At 41.2% G+C, this 18,456-nt stretch overlaps 1 protein-coding gene across 4 annotated transcripts in view; it reads right to left on the reverse strand.

Moving 5' to 3' along the window:
- RNASEH2B (ribonuclease H2 subunit B) overlaps window positions 1-7,767 on the reverse strand; it is a 42,269-nt gene extending 34,502 nt beyond the window's left edge. For 2 of the 4 annotated variants that reach the window (XM_027751137.2, XM_027751135.2), the window contains exon 1: window positions 7,663-7,767. In XM_027751137.2, the coding sequence (XP_027606938.2) occupies window positions 7,663-7,708 (46 nt within the window). In that variant the 5' untranslated portion in view covers window positions 7,709-7,767. The remainder of the gene's footprint in view (window positions 1-7,662) is intronic. The other 2 variants (XM_027751133.2, XM_027751132.2) reach the window with 1 other exon arrangement.
- Between the last annotated feature and the right edge of the window lie 10,689 nt (window positions 7,768-18,456).

Here is an 18,456-nt window from a genome sequence, read left to right on the forward strand (position 1 = left end):
AAATTTTTGACAATTTTTGTAAGTTACAAGGTATATGTTACAACTATAAGCATAACATATGAATTCAGGTATGCATAGATTGAGGGGTTTCACGAAGGGCTTCAAACGACCAAAGATCACAGGCCATTGAAAAGCACTGTCCTGGGGTCCCCAACTCTGCTCCCTTCTTGTGCATCTCTGCTGCTTCTTTTTCTGCTGCTTCTTTCCACCAAAACTAGCAATCTTGTGGCCCCACAGCAAGTCAGCTTGATTCACTGATCCAGCTTTGAAATAACCAGTTACAATGAAGAAGTAATAATTTTCAACCAGGTCAGTAAGCTATTTTCATTCACCATACATGATCACCAGACCAAGGGACAGAACCCAGGGCAGGAGCAGATGGCATAGAATATAACCTACTCCATTTGTGACACTTGGTGTCTTTGGCCAGTGTATGCTAATTAGAAAACGAGACTGTATGTGACTTTACAGTGGTGAGAAAGCAGATGAGCCACAAGACCACACTTTTGCTTCCTTGGCTCACAATACTCCCAGAGGAGTATCGAACAGCACACAGCTCGGAGTTCACCTCTGTTCACCTCTGCAAACAGCCTATTTTGCACGTGCTTACGTAGGGGGTATGGCTTTGCACTTGAACACAATTGATTTTTGAAAAGGTCTTCTTAGTTGTTACTCAGTTATGTAAACTTGATGTTATCTCACCACCTTACTCCTTTCTTGACCATACATAGCAGTAGCTTCAGTAAGGGACTTTTGCCATGCCTGTTGTAAAAGACAGAATGGTTATCAGCTTGGTAATTTATTACTTGGTGCCCTAAGGAAATAATGTTTAATGTGACATAATTTTCACCCCTTGAAGTCTTTCTAGCTCTCACTTCACCTGAAAATTCTACAATAAACACAATGATATCTAAAAATGGCACTGCTTTCTATCTTGAGCACAACTTCACACAGAAATGCTACTAGACAGTTTGAATATCTTTTGCTCCAGGACACAGCCATGCAATACAACTAAATTTTAAGACTTACGCCTGAGAGCATCTTTTGGCTTCCCCTTATGCTGGCACAGTTCACTTAGGCCAAAAAAAAACCACGTTCAAGGACTCACTGGCAGCAATGGACAGTATTAATTCATCCATTACTGAAGTTTAGATGCTTGGCAGAGCATGCAGATTTTCAGCTGAATAAAAGAGAGGTCAATCTTGAGAAGTTCAAGAACTGGTTATCACTTGAAAGGATAAAAACTACAGACTTCCCTTCTCAATATTTATAGGGTCAACACTGGTGCAGCTGTATTACTGGCTGAATCAGCCCTATTCTCATGTGCAGAGAGGCCTAAGTTGGCATAAGATGCTCTCTTCCAAGCCAGATGGAAGAAAGCAGAAGTAGGAGATGGTGTTACACATTAAAACATCTCTTTTCAGTTATTTATTTGCTATGCTTCCTTCTGGCTCCCTACCTCACCAGTTATATCTGCTTTATTCACAGCTGAGCTCAGCATGCCTTTTAGGAGATGACATGTAAGAAACAGTGCAAATTACCTGCAGTCAAAAGGCTTTGTTTGGGAGATGAAATACCAATTTAGGGGGACGTTAAGTAAAATATGCCCAGAGAGTGCTAACTTCTAAAATAAGCATATCTGCATTCACCTTATTAAAAAGGTATATAAACATGCGTGCATATTTTATATAATCTTTCTGATGTTTTTACTCAGCTGTTTAAAAAAGGTACATATTTGCATATTGTCAACTTTATTTCTGAGTTCATTACCTAAATTATTCTGTAAGTATTAATGTTCAACTACCTAACAGCCCCGTAGTGTGATTTATTTTGTAGCAGATATATTGAATTGTTTTTTAAATACTAAATAAAAGCATGTATCAAAGTGCAAGGTGCAAGAATGGAAAAAAAGTTAATGTGAAACCTGTCTACTTCTGATTTTAAAGCAAAGTACTTTCACACATTAAGTATTCCACAGCTTCTTTTGCTATGACATCTTCTCTCACTATGACCCAAAATTTTCAAGTCAAATGCTTCCTCTGTTATTGCACAAAGACAAAAGTTCCTTAGTCTCAATTGAAAGGACGGAGGATTAATTTAATGTGTGTTGATGCCCTATGGTTTGGCATCACAGTCCCATTTATTTCTGCCTCCATTTGACTTTTGGCATATATGAGATTTGTTCAGACAATTTGCCAAGTCTAATGTGAAACTGCTCCTTTTATTTTTGAATAAGTAATTCCTAAAAATAATAGGACTGTTAAATTTCCCTCCTCCCTTGCAGCTCTTCCAGTTCTATTCATATGGCAGTTCCCATAAAACAATAAAAAAGCTAATCAATTTACTGTTTAAGAACACAGCAGACTGAAAAAATGTGGTGAGCTAAACCTGTCTAGTTCAGAAAAATAAAAGTGGAAAATAATTTTCAGCATGCAGCTAACCCCTACTTATTTTCCTAATACAAACACACAAAAAAATAAATAAGGCGGTCTTAACTTTAGGTGCAGAGTGGAACACCAGACTTAGAACACTGCCTTCAATTCCTCACCTCTTTGCTAAAACCAGTGAAGGATATAAATAGTTGCAGTTCTGACATAACATCTATCCATGAGGAAGCATACTGAAAAAGAGACTGTCCTTAACACCAATCTGTTAAGCAGCTAGTGTGATTTTGGTAAGATTGGTTTGAAGCCATTATGTAAGCATATCTGTTATACTGAGCCCAGATCAGATCTATGTCACATATGGTGACTTTACCACAGTATTTGAGGGTTTTCCAAAGCCCAGTCCCCTTAGATTTAGATAGCCCTACAATTAGATGGGGTCTCAGCATTATTTCTCAGTCTAGAAGATAATTTCTAGTTCTTATGATTTTCAGAGAAAACACTAAAAAGGGTTGTTCCATGGACCAAGCTCAAAAGGCAAGTAGAAATTTCCTATATGCACATAAAAAAACCCCATAACCCTCATTGATTCGGGCAGTAGGATCTTTTTTAGAAAGTACATGGATACTCGGTAAATACAGACAGAATCTGCTCTACTAAAGCACATCTGAGCAACTTTCTACATGTGAGATGGCCAGGTTTTAATCTCCAAGAGCTATTTCTCTTCCCTTGTACCTGTTCAGTAGCTAGACCAACAACAGAAAGCCTGCACAGGAATTTTTACATTCTCAAGGGCAAAGGCGGGTTTGGATATATGGGTAACATAATAGCCCTGATTATCCAGCTACCACCAGAAATCCAGAAAAGCACAATCTGGAAACTTGGCCATCCACCAAAGAAGTCCATGTGGGTCCTTCAGGACTTGTTAGCACTTTGGTGTCTCTGTACCATGATTCCTCCAGAACTCCAGATTCAAGAGGTCTTCTTAACCATCGACATCAACTACTCCGCACAAAGCAAATTCAGATCTAGATTTCCAGCCAAGCTAATAAAATCTCCTGGAATGTGGAGCACAGAAACACCCAAACAGGTCTACACAGAGCCAGCTTGGTCTATCAGGACTTATTAGTTCAGACACTGCCTGAAAGCAGCTGCACCAAAAAGCTGATTCTGGAAATAGCAGAGATGTGTTAACATGGCACAGCACTTGAATTAATAAACTGTTAGTTCTGAGCCGAGTCTGTCCCAGGCTAAATCTGGTGCCTGTAAATCCACTCCATAGCTAATCTGCAACTGGAGAAACTGCCCAAAGAGTTTACTCTATTTCAAGCCTAACATGCACAGCTCTACCCCTACAAACAGGCCCAAGTTTCTGTCCTCATCACCTCCCTCCATATGACCAATCCCCGTATCTATCTTCTTCCTGTTTGTTCATCGTTTACTATCTTGAATATTCACATCCATTTCTCAACCTTCCTTTAAATGTCCACAATAAGGCTGCACAATGTATATCAGTGGCTTCCAGCCTTTCTGGAGTGATTAACACGGTTACCACCTTCTTCTCACCCTACCTTCTCAACCAGACTAACACTTCCTAACACTTCTCCCCTGACTTCTGGCTTCCCTCTATATCCTGCCTTTTGTGGTTCAATCCCTAACAAAGGAACCATTATGCTTATAGAAAACAAAAGAAAAATATGATTGTCCTGTCTCTATGGAAAAAAAAAAAAAGTATCAGCAGAAACATCACGACAAGAGGTGTCACCAAGCCAAGGGCCGGCTACTACTTCTAAAGGTAAAATTTGCTATCTCATCTAGAAGTTGCTTAGCAGTCAGCCTGGATATGATCTGAGGCTCTCCTTTTCACTTCCTACTTGGACTTCTCGTGTGATTCTCTCATGCCGAACAGCCTGAGTGTCTTGGTGTGGCAAAGAACTGGTGAGGGCAAAGACTGTCATTAGCCTGTTGAAAAGAACAGTAAACGAGGAAAGACTGCCATAGGAAAGAATGAAGGTAGGCAAAGACTGATTGAAATGGAGCACAGGGAGACTGGCCTGCTGATGGAACATCAGCTCTATCTTTCAGCTCAGTCAACTCTGCTTCTCCTCCCCACCTTCACCCAACTCTACAATCCATGCAAAGCAACTGCTGAGTATGTGGTTTGTAGCTCTGTCCCACCATGTATAGGCAGGAGATGGACACTAATTATCAAAGTTTTACAGTACTGGAAATATGACAGTTAATCACTTGCTAGAGAAAGTGTCAGTCTGACCCTCTAGAACAGTTCAAGAGGGCTGAGATAACACACATCATTGGTAAAACAATAACTCTGACTGCATTTATTCCTCTAGCCAGAATCATGACTTTAACAAAGAATATAGGCAGTTTTACCTGACAGAGAAGATTCCTTGCTTCTGTTTCCAGAACACCAAGATCAGTATAAAAATTACAAAATCAGAAACAAAACTGATAATTATCTCCTCAGTCATCATATATGCTCTGAACAGCACAGCAGCAATTTATTGTCTATGCAATATGTGTACAGATGTGTATTTATAACCTTCAATACTAAAACAAATAAACAGTCTGCTCACTTCCTATGGCAATCAGGAAATTAAATCTCCCTGCTTTTTAGCTGCCATGTTCTAGATACCTATCCCATGCTGTCAGTTGTTGAAGTCTAAATAAGAAGGTCTCTCCTTTGTCTTACATATGTTTTTCACAGCTAAGTGTTTCTACATGTCACACAAACAGTAAAACCATGGTCAGATGAATTCTCAGAACAACACTCTAAGGAATCAGAGCAACACATGCACCGTCATTCAGAACTCCAGTTGTATCTTTGGCTTGTTATAGGAAGTTGCCGTTGAACCTCTAGAAGTCTGAAGGACTGACAAATAAGATGATACTGATACTTAAGAAAGCAAGTTTCAGTTCCAGTTGTTTCACTTCCGTACTTCTTACATACCTCAATCTTTTTTAGACTATGGTATCTAGTCTCTTTATAGAACTAGTCACCATCTTCATCCATACAGGAACTTTTAAGATGTCACAATCAAAGTAAGATGAACAGCATATATCCAAGTGGAGATGTTATTAAGTTGTGTAGGATGGTATATATTATCAACCTTACATGCTGTTCTAGGACACAGACTACACAGGTGACTAGTTCAAACTAACTTAAGCACTTGAAACCCGGATCTTAGAAAGTACCTTTATTTCAAGAAAAGTTTTGGAGCTTCTTACACAGAATGAAATCATACCTTGCTCCTTCCATTATGCATAGGATAATGGCTGCAGATACAGGAACAGGCTATTTACAAGCAGAAGGTACTGGTGGATTAGTAACAAATGGCATTAAACTCACATCCAAAAACAGATCCTAGACTTATTTAAATCAGGTTTTATTATATATGTTAGGTAGCATAATGCCATGTGAGTATTATGAAGATTGTCACACAAAATGAATTTTACAGTCAAAGAAAAGGCATTTTCATTATAAATCCAACTGCATCCATCTTCATTCCTAAAAGTAATCAAGTCTTCCTACTACATGTTCTGCTAAATGACCAATGAAAAATTTCTGAGATAGATTCAAGAAAGCAGTTAAGAAATGCAAAAGTTTGAAAAGTGATACATCAACTTTAAAAACCTCTTTTGGTTAAAACCAAACTAAAATCATTAAATATTTCATTTCAGCAGTCCTATTCATATGACTGGCAATTCTCATCAACTGTGGAGTTTTGAATTTATCAGCCACAGACTTTTTTTAAAAATCACTATGTGCTTTGAGGTTCAACTAAGGCTTAATAAACTTTCTTACAGGTCTGGAGTACTATATAAATTTTGTCAGAGTTGTGCTGGCATAATTGGTAATACAAACTGTCTGGCTTCATGAAAGTTACAAGCTCTGGCTCCAGTCCTGCAAACACTTACTGAAGAATTTAACTCACTACACAGAACTGACTACTCATGCATAAGCTAAGCATATTTGTAAATATTTGCACAGTATGGACATCTGTTGGCACAGCCAGTCATCTGATAAAATATTCAGCTTTAAATCCTAGTCTGCATAGAGTCAATATTAAAAAAAGGAATTCCTCACTTTATAAATTCTTTTCTTAGGCATCAAGCATGTCAGATACCAAAGGGTGAAACTGAAAAGTTAAAACCAGAGGAAGAGAGGAATCAGTGAAAGCATGACAATTGGTTCTGTTTCTCATTTAACTAGAGACTGGTTTCTCATGGATGCATGTCTCAAGATTGAGCTCCTGCCTTATTTTCAGCTTTTGCTGAACTAAGCTTTTGCTATACACTTCCTTCAGTGGTGTCATTGATAGCATTTCTCACACCATCACAGGCAAAGCTCATAGAATTATTCCAAAGCGCTCTTCCCTTTTATCATGTTTGGTTATTAACACTTGTAAGTTTTGGGTGGCCTAAGGAATACAAACAGTACAAAGCTGGGCCACAGATAATTGCAGAAGTTGCATTTCCTTAGAAAACCAAACTAAGAAAGGTAATTATTATCTCCTTCCTCCAAGTGTCTTATAGTTTGAGCACACCCTGTTTCACTCATCTTCTTTAAGAGCAAAACAATTTCTGATCTGTGAGTTTAAAACCTGATACTAGGCAGAAATACATGTAAAGGAGCAAAGGTATCCTCCCAATAATTCAGCACTGCATGAGAGAGACAAAACCTGCAGTGTTTAAGGCCTTGTATCTATTGCACCTGCGGAGCTGCCATGTAGAGCTCTGCTTCTTCAGCCTAGAGAGCAAGAGCTGAGATCTCACTCTAGCTTAGCATTTAAGTTTCTTTTACAGCTGTGGCTTAGGTTTCCTTCAAAAAAATGCAGGAATGGACTAAGGGGATGGAGGTAAGGTGGGCTGTCAGCTCTAGGGAGGGGACAGCGAGGCCCCACCAGCGACCTCGTTGACAAAGAGGTCTCTCCTAAAACTCTGTTCCCAGGGCTCACACACAACGCCGTTTGGCATCCGGGAGCGACCGGGCCTTCTGAAAACCCTAATGACACACACAAATTAAACAGGGGCCCTGGGGAGGAGAGGGCGGGTGCTCTGCGGGGCCTGGTGTCAAAGCTGTGTGAAGCCGCACCCAGACCGGGGCTGGCCGCACGCAGCAGCCCGGAGACCTGACCGAGCGCTCGGCCACGGGCACCCGCCTCCTGCCCGAGCGACGGCACCGCCCCAGCCGGCGGGGGTCGAGAGACCGGCGCTGCGGCAGAGCCTGTCCCACCTCGGAGTGAAGCCGCTGGGTTACCTGGTGCAATGAGCACCCACTGCCCGGAGTGCTCTGCGCCCTGCATGCTCCATGCGCCCCGCGCTCCCGCCGGAACATGGCGGGCGGGGCGGGGCGGGCGCGGGAAAGGGGCGGGCGGCAGCACCGCACCGGGATGGCCGGGGCTGCGCTGCCGCTTCACCGTTTCCTCTTCCCCCGCCAGACGGAGGGAATTGGTATAAGCCAGTGTGGGCGGGACCGCGGGCGGCAAAGCCGGTCCTTTGCCCCGCCCCGCCAGCGGGGCTGACGGGCGGGGGCGTGGGAGACAGGCGGGTGTGACATCCCACCCTGAAGGGAAGGGGAGGAGCCGGTTTTCGTAAGTGGTTGTGGTCGAAAGGAACGATAGAGGTCGGAGTGTCCGCAAACGATCAGGAAGTTTTATTAGTAAATTAAACACTTGGCATGAAAATTGTTGTGTTAGTCGCTGACCTGGTATATAAGCACACGGCAATGGGTTTTGGATAAAGGGGTAGGATGTAAGGGAGAGAGGGAGAAAGGAAGAGATTAATTGAAGAGGGGGAGAGAGAAAGAAAGAGGGGGAAAAAGAGATCACCAGTCCTTTTACCAGCGTCGATCCATCTGATGAGATGTCAGTCCTGATTACGGCGCTGATGGGATGTCCAGGGTCCTGAGGGGTGCCACCTGGGCTTGATGGGGGGGTACATTTTTATGAATAGGTTTCCCCACCCTGAAGATAGATTTCTCGCTTTCTGTGTAAATCAGTTATCATGTGCACTCTGTTCTTTCAGGCCTTTCTGGAAAGGGTTTGGAGGGCTTCAGGGGTCTTGGGTGGTCTTGATCCTCCTGTGCAGTCCATGCCGACTTCTTGGCCTCATTCCTGCACTTGCACCTACTGTGTTCTGCTTATCTCCAGGAACTAGAACAAGGGTGTTTGTCCCAGAAAAGTGCTGCCCTACCTCCATATGGCCCCCTTTTCCAGCTGCATCTTGGTTTTCTCACAGCGTGTTAGTACCAACATGTGTTAGTACCTGTTGTCTCCACAGCTATCCAGCTCTTGGTGTTTGAGACATACACATTAGCATTAGCCCCTTATCTCCTGGGATTCTAGAGCAGGAAGGCAGCACCATGGAACCCAGCTCAGCCTCCCTGTCCCCACCTGCGCGCTCTTGGCCCAGGAATGGACAGGCAGCAGGGCTGCTTCCTTGTACAGACCTTTACCCTCACACCCTGAGGGCTGGGAGGAAGGGCTTTCTTGCAGCCCTGTCCTTTCGTGGGATGGGTGGGAGGTGGCTGTGTTGCAGCAGTCCTTGTCAGACATTCAGGCAGCCATCGCTGAGCAGTGGCTGCCACCTCCCTGTCGCTGCCAACCCCTCTGCTGAAAGCTTTGTCTTGATGGGGCCCAGCTCTTTATGCGGTGTGATGAGTCTGGACCTAAAGGCAGAAATTTCTATTAGTACAAGAGAGACATGGATCTTCTGGAGGAGGTCCAGTGGAGGGCAACAAAGATGATTAAGGGACTGAAGCATCTCTCTTATGAGGAGAGGCTGAGGGAGCTGGGCCTGTTTGGCCTCAAGTAGAGATGACTGAGTGGGGACCTCATCAATGTCTACAAGCATCTGAAGGAAGGATGTCAAGAAAATGGAGCCAGGCTCTTCTCGGTGGTGCCAACTACTAGGACATGAGGCAACGGGCAGAAACTCATGCACAGGAAATTCCACCAGAATAAGGAAAGAGCTTTACTATACATATGAACATGCACTGGAGCAGATTTCCCAGGGAGGTTGTGGAGTCTCCGTTACTGGGGATATTCAAGAGCTGCCTGGATGCAATCCTGTGCAATGTGTTCTAGGATGACCCTGCTCAAGCAGGGAGGTTGGACCAGATGACCCACTGTGGTCCCTTCCAACCGGACCCATTGTGTGATTCTGTGACTCTGAAATGCAGAGCCACAGGAGTGATGAATAGATTTGAACATATGAGATGAGCCAGGGCCAATAGCTGATCCTGTTCAGCCTGGAGAAGAGAAAGCTTTGGTGGGGGGTGGGAGGATCTTAATCCCTATACCTAAATACCTCATGAGTGGAGTGAAGAGCATGGAGCAGGCCCTTTTCAACAGTGCCAACTGACAGGGCTTGACTCAAAGGGCACAAACTGAAATGCAAGAAACTCCATTTAATCATAAGAAAATATGCCTTTAGTGTGCAAGTGGTTGAACACTGGAGCAGGTTGTCCTGAACAACCACAACATCTTTATTAGTGGAGGCATTAAAAACCAGACCTGAGAACTTCCTGTAGCTGGCCCAGCCCTGAGCAGAGGGCTGGACTTGACCCTCTCCAGAGGTGCCTGCCAGCCTTCGCCATTCTGTAGAACTTCAGCCCTACAAGGCTGGACAGGAACAGAGCCAGAGTCCTCTCATAACAGTCATCCTACCCAGTGTATAATGTGATCCTGTTAAATAGGTTCTATACCTCCAGATCACACCATAGTCACAACATAAAATGCTTATTTTCATATACATACACATATATATACACAAACTTGGATTTACTAAGACAAAACTGGGTTGATGGCCACCTTCCCAGATATTTAGGAGGCAAAAATTGTTATCAAAAGTATTAAAGTATACATATCAATAGCAAATCTCAAAGATATGAAAGAAATATTAAAAACATGCTAACATCTATGCCCCAAAACAGAGCAGAACTAACCAATATCCACATATGCAAAACAGCTGAGTAGATGTAAGTCTGAGAAAAATAATTTCCTGAAGTTTGAGCATATACCTTCATAACTGAGATTAATGTAATCTAAATCTGTTTTATTTTAATTTTTCTGACTTTTTTTCCCCTGCTTGAAGTAAGGCAACATTTAAGTGCCAAAGACCACGTTGCACCATGTGTTTTGAAGAAGTTCCCAGTGGAATCGCTTGTTCTCGGAGTGATTGCAATTTGCCATGGCATATGCCTGGATTGCAACATTCACTAATGGGTCTTGTAAAACTCTCCTCAGTACTTGTGTCAGCAAAGAGAGATAGAGGATCATGACTGTTCCACTGTAATCTGTATACGACCACTAGAAGAGCAGAACAGAGCTGTTTGCTGTGTTTGAAACTTTCCTAGAAGGAAAGCCTTCCATATGTAGAAAGCTTTGTCCATAATTTGACTTCTAGTCCTGAAAATGACGAGTCCTAGGCTCGGTCATACGCCGCAGAGCTTAACAAAGCTCTGGAAAAGCCGGGAATTCAACCCTGCACGCCTTCGGATGCAGCGTGTATCATGGTCAAGTCTAGAGGCATAAACTGCATTTGTTCCAGATATCCTATTTCCTCCCTTACTGTAGGGTGTGATGGAATATTATAGTAAACATTGCTGTACATTTACAAAACTAACTTATTAAGTTCACATTTTTCAAAGCCCCAATCCATCCTTATTTAGGCATCTGGTAAGCAAGCTAATTTTCAGAGGTGCTGAGTACTCCTAACATCAAATGTAATTAATGGACATTCCAGCTGTTAATTTCTTTTGATTTATGATCATCTCCCACAATCTCTAGATGTATATTGGCCCTGAGATCTATAATGTCCTTTTCCATGAATTATCAGATAGAAATGTTTTTCTTACATACTTTGAAATACCCCAAATGGAAATTCTCAAATAGGCCTGGATAAGGCTCTAGAATGACATCAGTTTTGGAATAAAAATAATACATTAATTTATACATACTAAATATTTAAAACTTACTGCTGTTACTCATGCACACTTGAAATATATAATTCACCCTTATAAACAGAGGATATACTATATCATTATAAGCTAAAGATAAACTAATTAGGGATTTCTGTCAGGAGTTGATGATACTAGAGTCTTATTTGCTTAAGAACTACTTTACCTCCAGGCTTGCCAACACTTTTAAACCTTAGTGATGTCACCCAGAAAGAAAATGATGAAGTTTAAAACGTTAGACTGATCTGCACTGCTGTGGTGATATCATTTTAAATACTCAAATCTTAGTTTTACACACATGGATATTCTCATTTGGGTCCGTATGACTCATTAAGTCTGGAAAGCTAAATGCATCCAATATGGGATTGCATCCAATCTGAGGACAATCGTTTTCCACATTTCAGAGCCATTTGATGTGCATTCAGACTTCACCTGCATGCTGTCCGTTCATTCATTTCTGCTAGGGCTGTTTCCTATAATCCAAATGTCTGTGCAAATGCAAGCATCCCTTTTTGCCAAACGAAACTTACTTTGCTGCCAAAGAAATGCTACCTTTGTCCATCTTCAGCTATGGAATTTACCCCTTCCTCCTCCCTTGCACTAGTGTTAAGTGAAGCAACATTTAAATTTTGCTCAGAGCAAGAAACAAAACAATGTTTAGAAAGAAGTGTGATTTATTGTTAAGTCAAGGTTGTCCTTTAAAAGACAAAAATGTTTCCACATGATTATGTTTCATTTTACACTGTTTCAACAAATATGGGCCAAGTTTATCTATTTTATGCTTCAGTGGTTCAAGCATTTACATGCATAACTTTAAATTCATTGATCTACACATTTAAGGGTCAGATGTATATATGCAAGGGTTTAATTTCATTCCAGTAAAAGGCCTATTGATACATGTAACTTTAGCTGATGTACCAGGATAATTATGATTCATTTTAAATTATCTAGTTTGAAACACTGTTCTCACTTCATCACAGGTCAAATTATTGTTTGGTTTTATTCGAAACAAAGTAGGCGTGTCATTGAAACAAATGGAAAATATTTCATTCAGTCCCTTTTTCCCTTATTTTTCTTCCTATTAGACAAGAACCACACCTCTTTAGCCTCAAGACTAATCATGGATACATATTAAAAAAAAATAAAACAACAGATAAATATGAAAACTGAAAAGCCTAACAAAACTGTATAAAGAACATGAATCATGCTTTATTATACATTAAAATAAGCTCATTTAAATGACAAATGGTATAATCTTAGCATAACTTTAACAGAACATAAACCAGTGATGAAGTTTCTGAAGTTTCTAGCCAAGCAAATCATAGTCCTTCCTCACTGTGAGACCAAAAATACTCCCTGATTTGACTAAAATGTTAGATCCATCTCCCTCAGTTCAAATAATGGGATCATCTCATCACACATCACAGAATGGGCACAGCCTCATTCTGTCGCAGGAAAAATTTCCATTTTGGTCACATGAAACACACATATGCTGACACATAAGGAGGGAACATATCCAGTTGTCTTGTCCTCCAGAATAGGTTTGCTTGCTCACAAAACACTTTCCCAATCTAATCTTTTTTATAAATTCAAAAATACTAGAGAGCTGGTTAACCCCAGTATTTTAATTTTAGTGACCCTAGAAGGTACTGCTGTGACTTATAAGACCATATGGAGCCTAACATAAAGATGTCCTTGAGCTGAAAAAACACATGCAGGTATTAATTACAAGCCTATAAAACAACACTTGAATTTCTAACTGAAATTTCAAGTCAATCTCTCAAGTTGAAAAATAATTATTTTAAATAGTTCTTCATGACAGTGTTCATCTAAGCAAGTACTTCCCTTATTGAAAATAGTCCATTTTAAGGAAAATAACAGTATTCATTTAAAAGTGGTCAATCAATGGCGGATAAGATTCTAATCAGCTCTGAGCAGAAATCGCTTTGTCCTTTGCACTAAACAAGCTTGTGTCACTCACCTTATACACCTATAGGTAAAAATTATAGTTTTTTGCCTTAATAGAAATAATCTACTGAGTTCCAAAGTTTGCTGGTATGTCAGGTCCAATAGCAGTAAGAGAGGGAAAAGTAGAGAAAGCAGAATTAGATGGGGAAATATAGGCACACACTACAGAAACCATGGAACTCATATTGCCTAATTTTATACTATAAATACCTAGTTTAAACCTGATTATGTAGTATCTCTTTATAGTTAATGGACAGAATAGGATTCATCTGGCCTACTTTGTAAGTTTATCTCAGAATTATCCCATCTATCTGGAGGTAGATATCCAAATCACAGATATCTCTGACGAAAGGTAAGAACCTTTCTCCATTACATTTTGGGTTTTTTTCTGTACTGAGAGAGGCCCCAGCTTACATACAGTTGTAATCGTTACCTCTTTTCTCCCTGTTTTTTGTGTATCCATCACATCCTAAGAACGGATGAGGGCCTTATTGTGAGGTTAGCACAAGCAGATATTTATTGACCCAAGTATGCTGGATCTAAGAAATGTTATTTTTCTTGTTTAATCAACCAGAAAATCACTTATTGGAGGTGTGTTGCTATAGCAAGCAGACCTTGATCTGTTTATAGAAGCTGCTCAGAATGATGCATACTGTTTAGAGAAAAAAATTGAATGAGTATACAGATTGTGAGCTGGCTTGAAATGAACAGTAGCAACACTTTTTTTAATGTGCATGATACATTCATCCACTGCAGTAAGTTACTGCAAAACATCCTCCAATTATGACTCAGACACTAGCAAAAAAAAAAAAAAAACCAAACCACCACACATATGGAGATTTTTCTGACATTTTTAGATTAAAGTTGCTGCATTGGAAGTGTTACAGTAGCCATATTATCTCTACTTTCCTTTACTGCATATTTCAACAAATTTCTCAGGCCCATCAGTACACTGTTCAAAAAACAAATGTTCACTTGAAAAGCAGAATATGGAAAAAAGCCATCAAACAAACTGTCCAGGTTGGTAAGAAAGAAGGCAACATTTGAGACTGAATGTTACAGTGACCCTTATAAGTGCTGTGTGATGGTATTATTATTATTATTGTTATTTTTGTTGGTGTCGTTGTTGTTGTTATTATTATTATCATCAATCAAAAGTACTTTGACAGTCTTGATGCTGCACTTTTCCTTCCAGAGTATCAATGGTTAGAAATGTAATATCTGTAAGGTAAAAAATTGTGAACAGTACCTTTCTACCACAGTTTATACACATGGATAAATATACTGTACATATACCTGTATATACTGACATAACCATTTAAAATATTTATATATATATATCTATCTTCCATATGAAATATGTATATGCATATGTCTATCTGTGTATTGTTCTACTGAAGCTTCATTCCTTTGATATTGAGGAACAGATGTCTAAATTTCTCAGACATTTGTGTGAGTAGTATTTATCCTAGAGCATCCTTGAGTACTATTTATCCTAGAATACTATCCATATAGTTCAGAAATGCCAGTTATTCTTCTCCTCAAACATCTTTAAATAGCTGTAATTCCCTTTGATTTTCTGTTCCCATTTCTCCTCTTTGAGGAATTCTCTCTGAACAACCACCATCTGTTTAATGGTTTTATTTTTGCCATTTTTTCCTCCCTGTTTTTTACTATTAGCAATTCTGTTACTAATAGAACACATTCATAGTTCTATTATCCAGCGATAACTAAGACAGCATTCCATGCTCAGAAAGCATCACAGAGGTCCCTTATGGTTAATTAGGAAACTTAAATAGATGACTTCTGTTTTCAGATATACTAGTCTAAAAGAACAGACTTATCCTCTTGCAGAAAACCCTCCAGGTGGGATATCAAAGAACAGAACTGTTTATAGTGCTATCTTCAGAGAGATCATTCCATGCAAACTCGGTTTCTTTTCTAGCAAATACTGTGTGCCAGTCTGCTGAATGCAATTGTCACCAAAGATGGTCATTTGTGTGCTTCAAACCCAGCGTTAGTCTTCCAGCAGACCCACTGAACTTCTGTCACTGGGGCTGGCATAACAGTCCTCTAGATCACATAGAAGGTCTCTGTCCTCTACCATTGATAGAATGGGATTGGGAACTAGCAGCAAAAGAAGAATAGTTATGGAAACTCTGAGTGGTGTTTGTAGCCCAGTCCCCTAAGGAAGTAGGGCTTAGGGGAGCATATTGTGCATATGTATGCATGTCTCAGTCCTCCCTCAGTAAGTGGTCACTGACTTCAGACACATTTGATACAGGTTCATATTTTATGAGAACATGCACCTGGGCTGAGGAAAGAAACACCCTACAGGTGACATTCAGCTCTCCCATCTCTGGACAGCTCATTAGCTCTCTAAAATCCATGGCATTTATTGACTGCAGGCTCAGTTTGATTGCAGAGTTGGAACACCTGGCCACCCACTTTTGGTCCAGTGAGACAGTGGTCTTCCATAGGTCTTTTATCATATCCTCTATATCCATATGCATATATCAGACACCTTAAGGTGTATTAGATGATGTTAATGACCTTTCTAGGGGAGAAGAGGATTGCGAGATAAAGAAACGTAAATTCTAAATGCCTTAGCCATGAGTATTTTAATGATTAGGTTCCACAAGACAGTGGGGTATCAACATCATAGCCAAGATTTTTCTCTTTTAATTATTCTTTCATGTTGCTGTTGGCTGGGATATAGTTAATTTTCTTCTTAGTAGCTGGTACAGTGCTGTGTTTTGAAGTTGGTATGAGAATAATATTGATAACACACTGATGTTCTAGTTTTTGCTTAGTAGTGCTTACTCTGAATCAAGGACTTTTCAGTTTCCCATGCTCTGCTAGCCAGCAGGTACACAAGAAGCCAGGAGGAAACATGGTCAGGACAGCTGACCCAAACTGGCCAAAAGGATATTCCATACCATAGAACGTCATGCTCAGTATATAAACTCTGGGGAGTTGGCCAGGAGAGGCAGACCGCTGCTTGGGGACTGTCTGGGCATCAGTCATTGTGTGGTTAGCAATTGTACTGAGCATTGCTCATTTTTCTTTGGCTTTATTTCGCTCTCTCTCCTTTTTCATTACAGATACTCTTATTATTATCATTAATATATTTTATTTTGTTTCAGTTATTAAACTCTTCTTACCTCAACCCATGAGGTTGAAATTTTTCCGATTCTTCTCTTCACCAAGGCGGGTGGGAGTGAGTAGGCGGCTGCATGGTGCTTAGCTGCCAACGGGAGTTTAACCATGATACATGTAAGTATGAATATTCCTGAAGGCTTCCCAGCTTTGAGTGATAGCATTTGTAAAATGGCTACCACCTGCATGGGTTATCTGAAGTCTAACAAGAACTTGAGCTTATGCTACAATCCAAAGGAAAGTTCAATCACCTACGGAACTCAAATTCATTATAAAACAAGCTTCGCTGGTGAATTTGGAAGTATTGTTATGTTGTTGGTGTTCTAAAAACCAAATATATTGAAGGGATTATCTGCCTATGCCCATCTATGGTTATACATAGAAATACCTCCACAAGGTCAGAAGTGTGGGCTGTGTAGTGGTTGTGTGAGAACCAAACGTTGCTTACAAGTGGAAACAGGGTGAACTGTAAGCAGAAGGCACATGCATGAGTGGGTTTAGAAAGAACAAGCAGGTCTATAGCAGTTTGAGACACCTGAGTTTTATATGCAAGGAGCCTCATTTAAAGCAGAATATAAACACTGCCCTCATAGATGAAGAACCATATTTTAAAAAAGGTATTGGTTCTTCATTTACTTCCATGCAATTCTGAGGCCAGGATTTGGTATTTCTGTTGTTAGAGTGGCCAAGTCCCCCAGGACACAGATGGCTTCACCTGCCTCTTCCATAATGCCTGGTTGTGACACCTTTACTGTAACTGTGAGTGACATCAGAAGAAGTAAAATGAACAGGGTTAGAGCATGCCCCCAAACACTGTCCAGAAACCATCTGTATTGTCTAACTGGTAGCAACTCCAGGCATAGTCCTGTGCCAACTAATAAACTCCCAGACACTGCCCCAGCACAATGTTAGGGACAACAAGACTATGCCCAATAAATAGTAAAAACAGTGTGCATTGGGTTTGCATGGCAAGCTTTTGGTAGTAGGGGGCTACAGGCGTGGCTTCTGTGAGAAAGAAGCTGCCAGAAGCTTACCCCATATCAGCCAGAGACAATGCCCGACAGCCCCAGGATGGGCCTGCTTCTGGCCAAGGCCAATCCCAGCAGTGACAGTGGCAGTGCCCCTGGGATAACAGATTAAAGAAGGGGGAAAAAATCTGCACCATTGCAGCCAAAGAGGAGAGTGAGAATATGTGAAAGCAACAGCTCTGCAGACACCAAGGTCAGTGGAGAAGGAGGGGCAGGGTGTGCTTCAGGCACTGGAGCAGAGACTCCCCGCAGCCTATGGTGCAGACCATGCTGAGGCAGCTGTGCCCCTGCAGCCCACAGGGACCCATTCTGGAGCACATATTCCCCAGCAACCAGCAAAGGACCCCATCCAGAGCAAGTGGATGTGCCCAAAAGAGGCTATGACCCTGTGGGAAGCCCATACTGGAGCAGGCTCCTGGCAGGATCTGTGGCCCCACACTTGAGTAGTCTGTTCCTGAAGGACTGCACCCCATGGAAGGGATCCACATGGGAGCAGTGCATGAAGAACTGTAGCCTGTGGAAAGAACTTAACATTGGAGAAGTTTGTGGAGGACTGTCTCCCATGGGAGGGACACCATGCTGGAGCAGGGGAAGAGTGACTCTTCCCACTGAGGAAGTGTGATGACAACATGTGATGAACTGACCGCAATCTCCATTCACCATCCCCCCGCACCACTGGCAGGGAAGAGGTAGAAAAACCGGGAGTGAAGTTGAGCCCTGTGTCTCAGTTTAAAGAGACTGGAGTGTTTTGCTAAGGAGGATGAGTTATGAGGTAGACCAAACTCTTCTCTCTCACCAATTATAAGTCCGAAATTAAGAGGCTCCAATCGAGGAAGTATGGAAAAAGGAAGAAATAACAACCCTTTATTGAAGGGTATATGTATATTGGCAAAACCAGTAACAGAACACAAAAACAACTAAGCAATAATCCTGTGCC

Source organism: Pipra filicauda, unplaced genomic scaffold (genome assembly GCF_003945595.2).
Source record: "Pipra filicauda isolate LSUMZ 115617 unplaced genomic scaffold, ASM394559v2 scaffold28_size6257848_pilon, whole genome shotgun sequence".
Lineage (NCBI taxonomy): Eukaryota > Metazoa > Chordata > Aves > Passeriformes > Pipridae > Pipra > Pipra filicauda.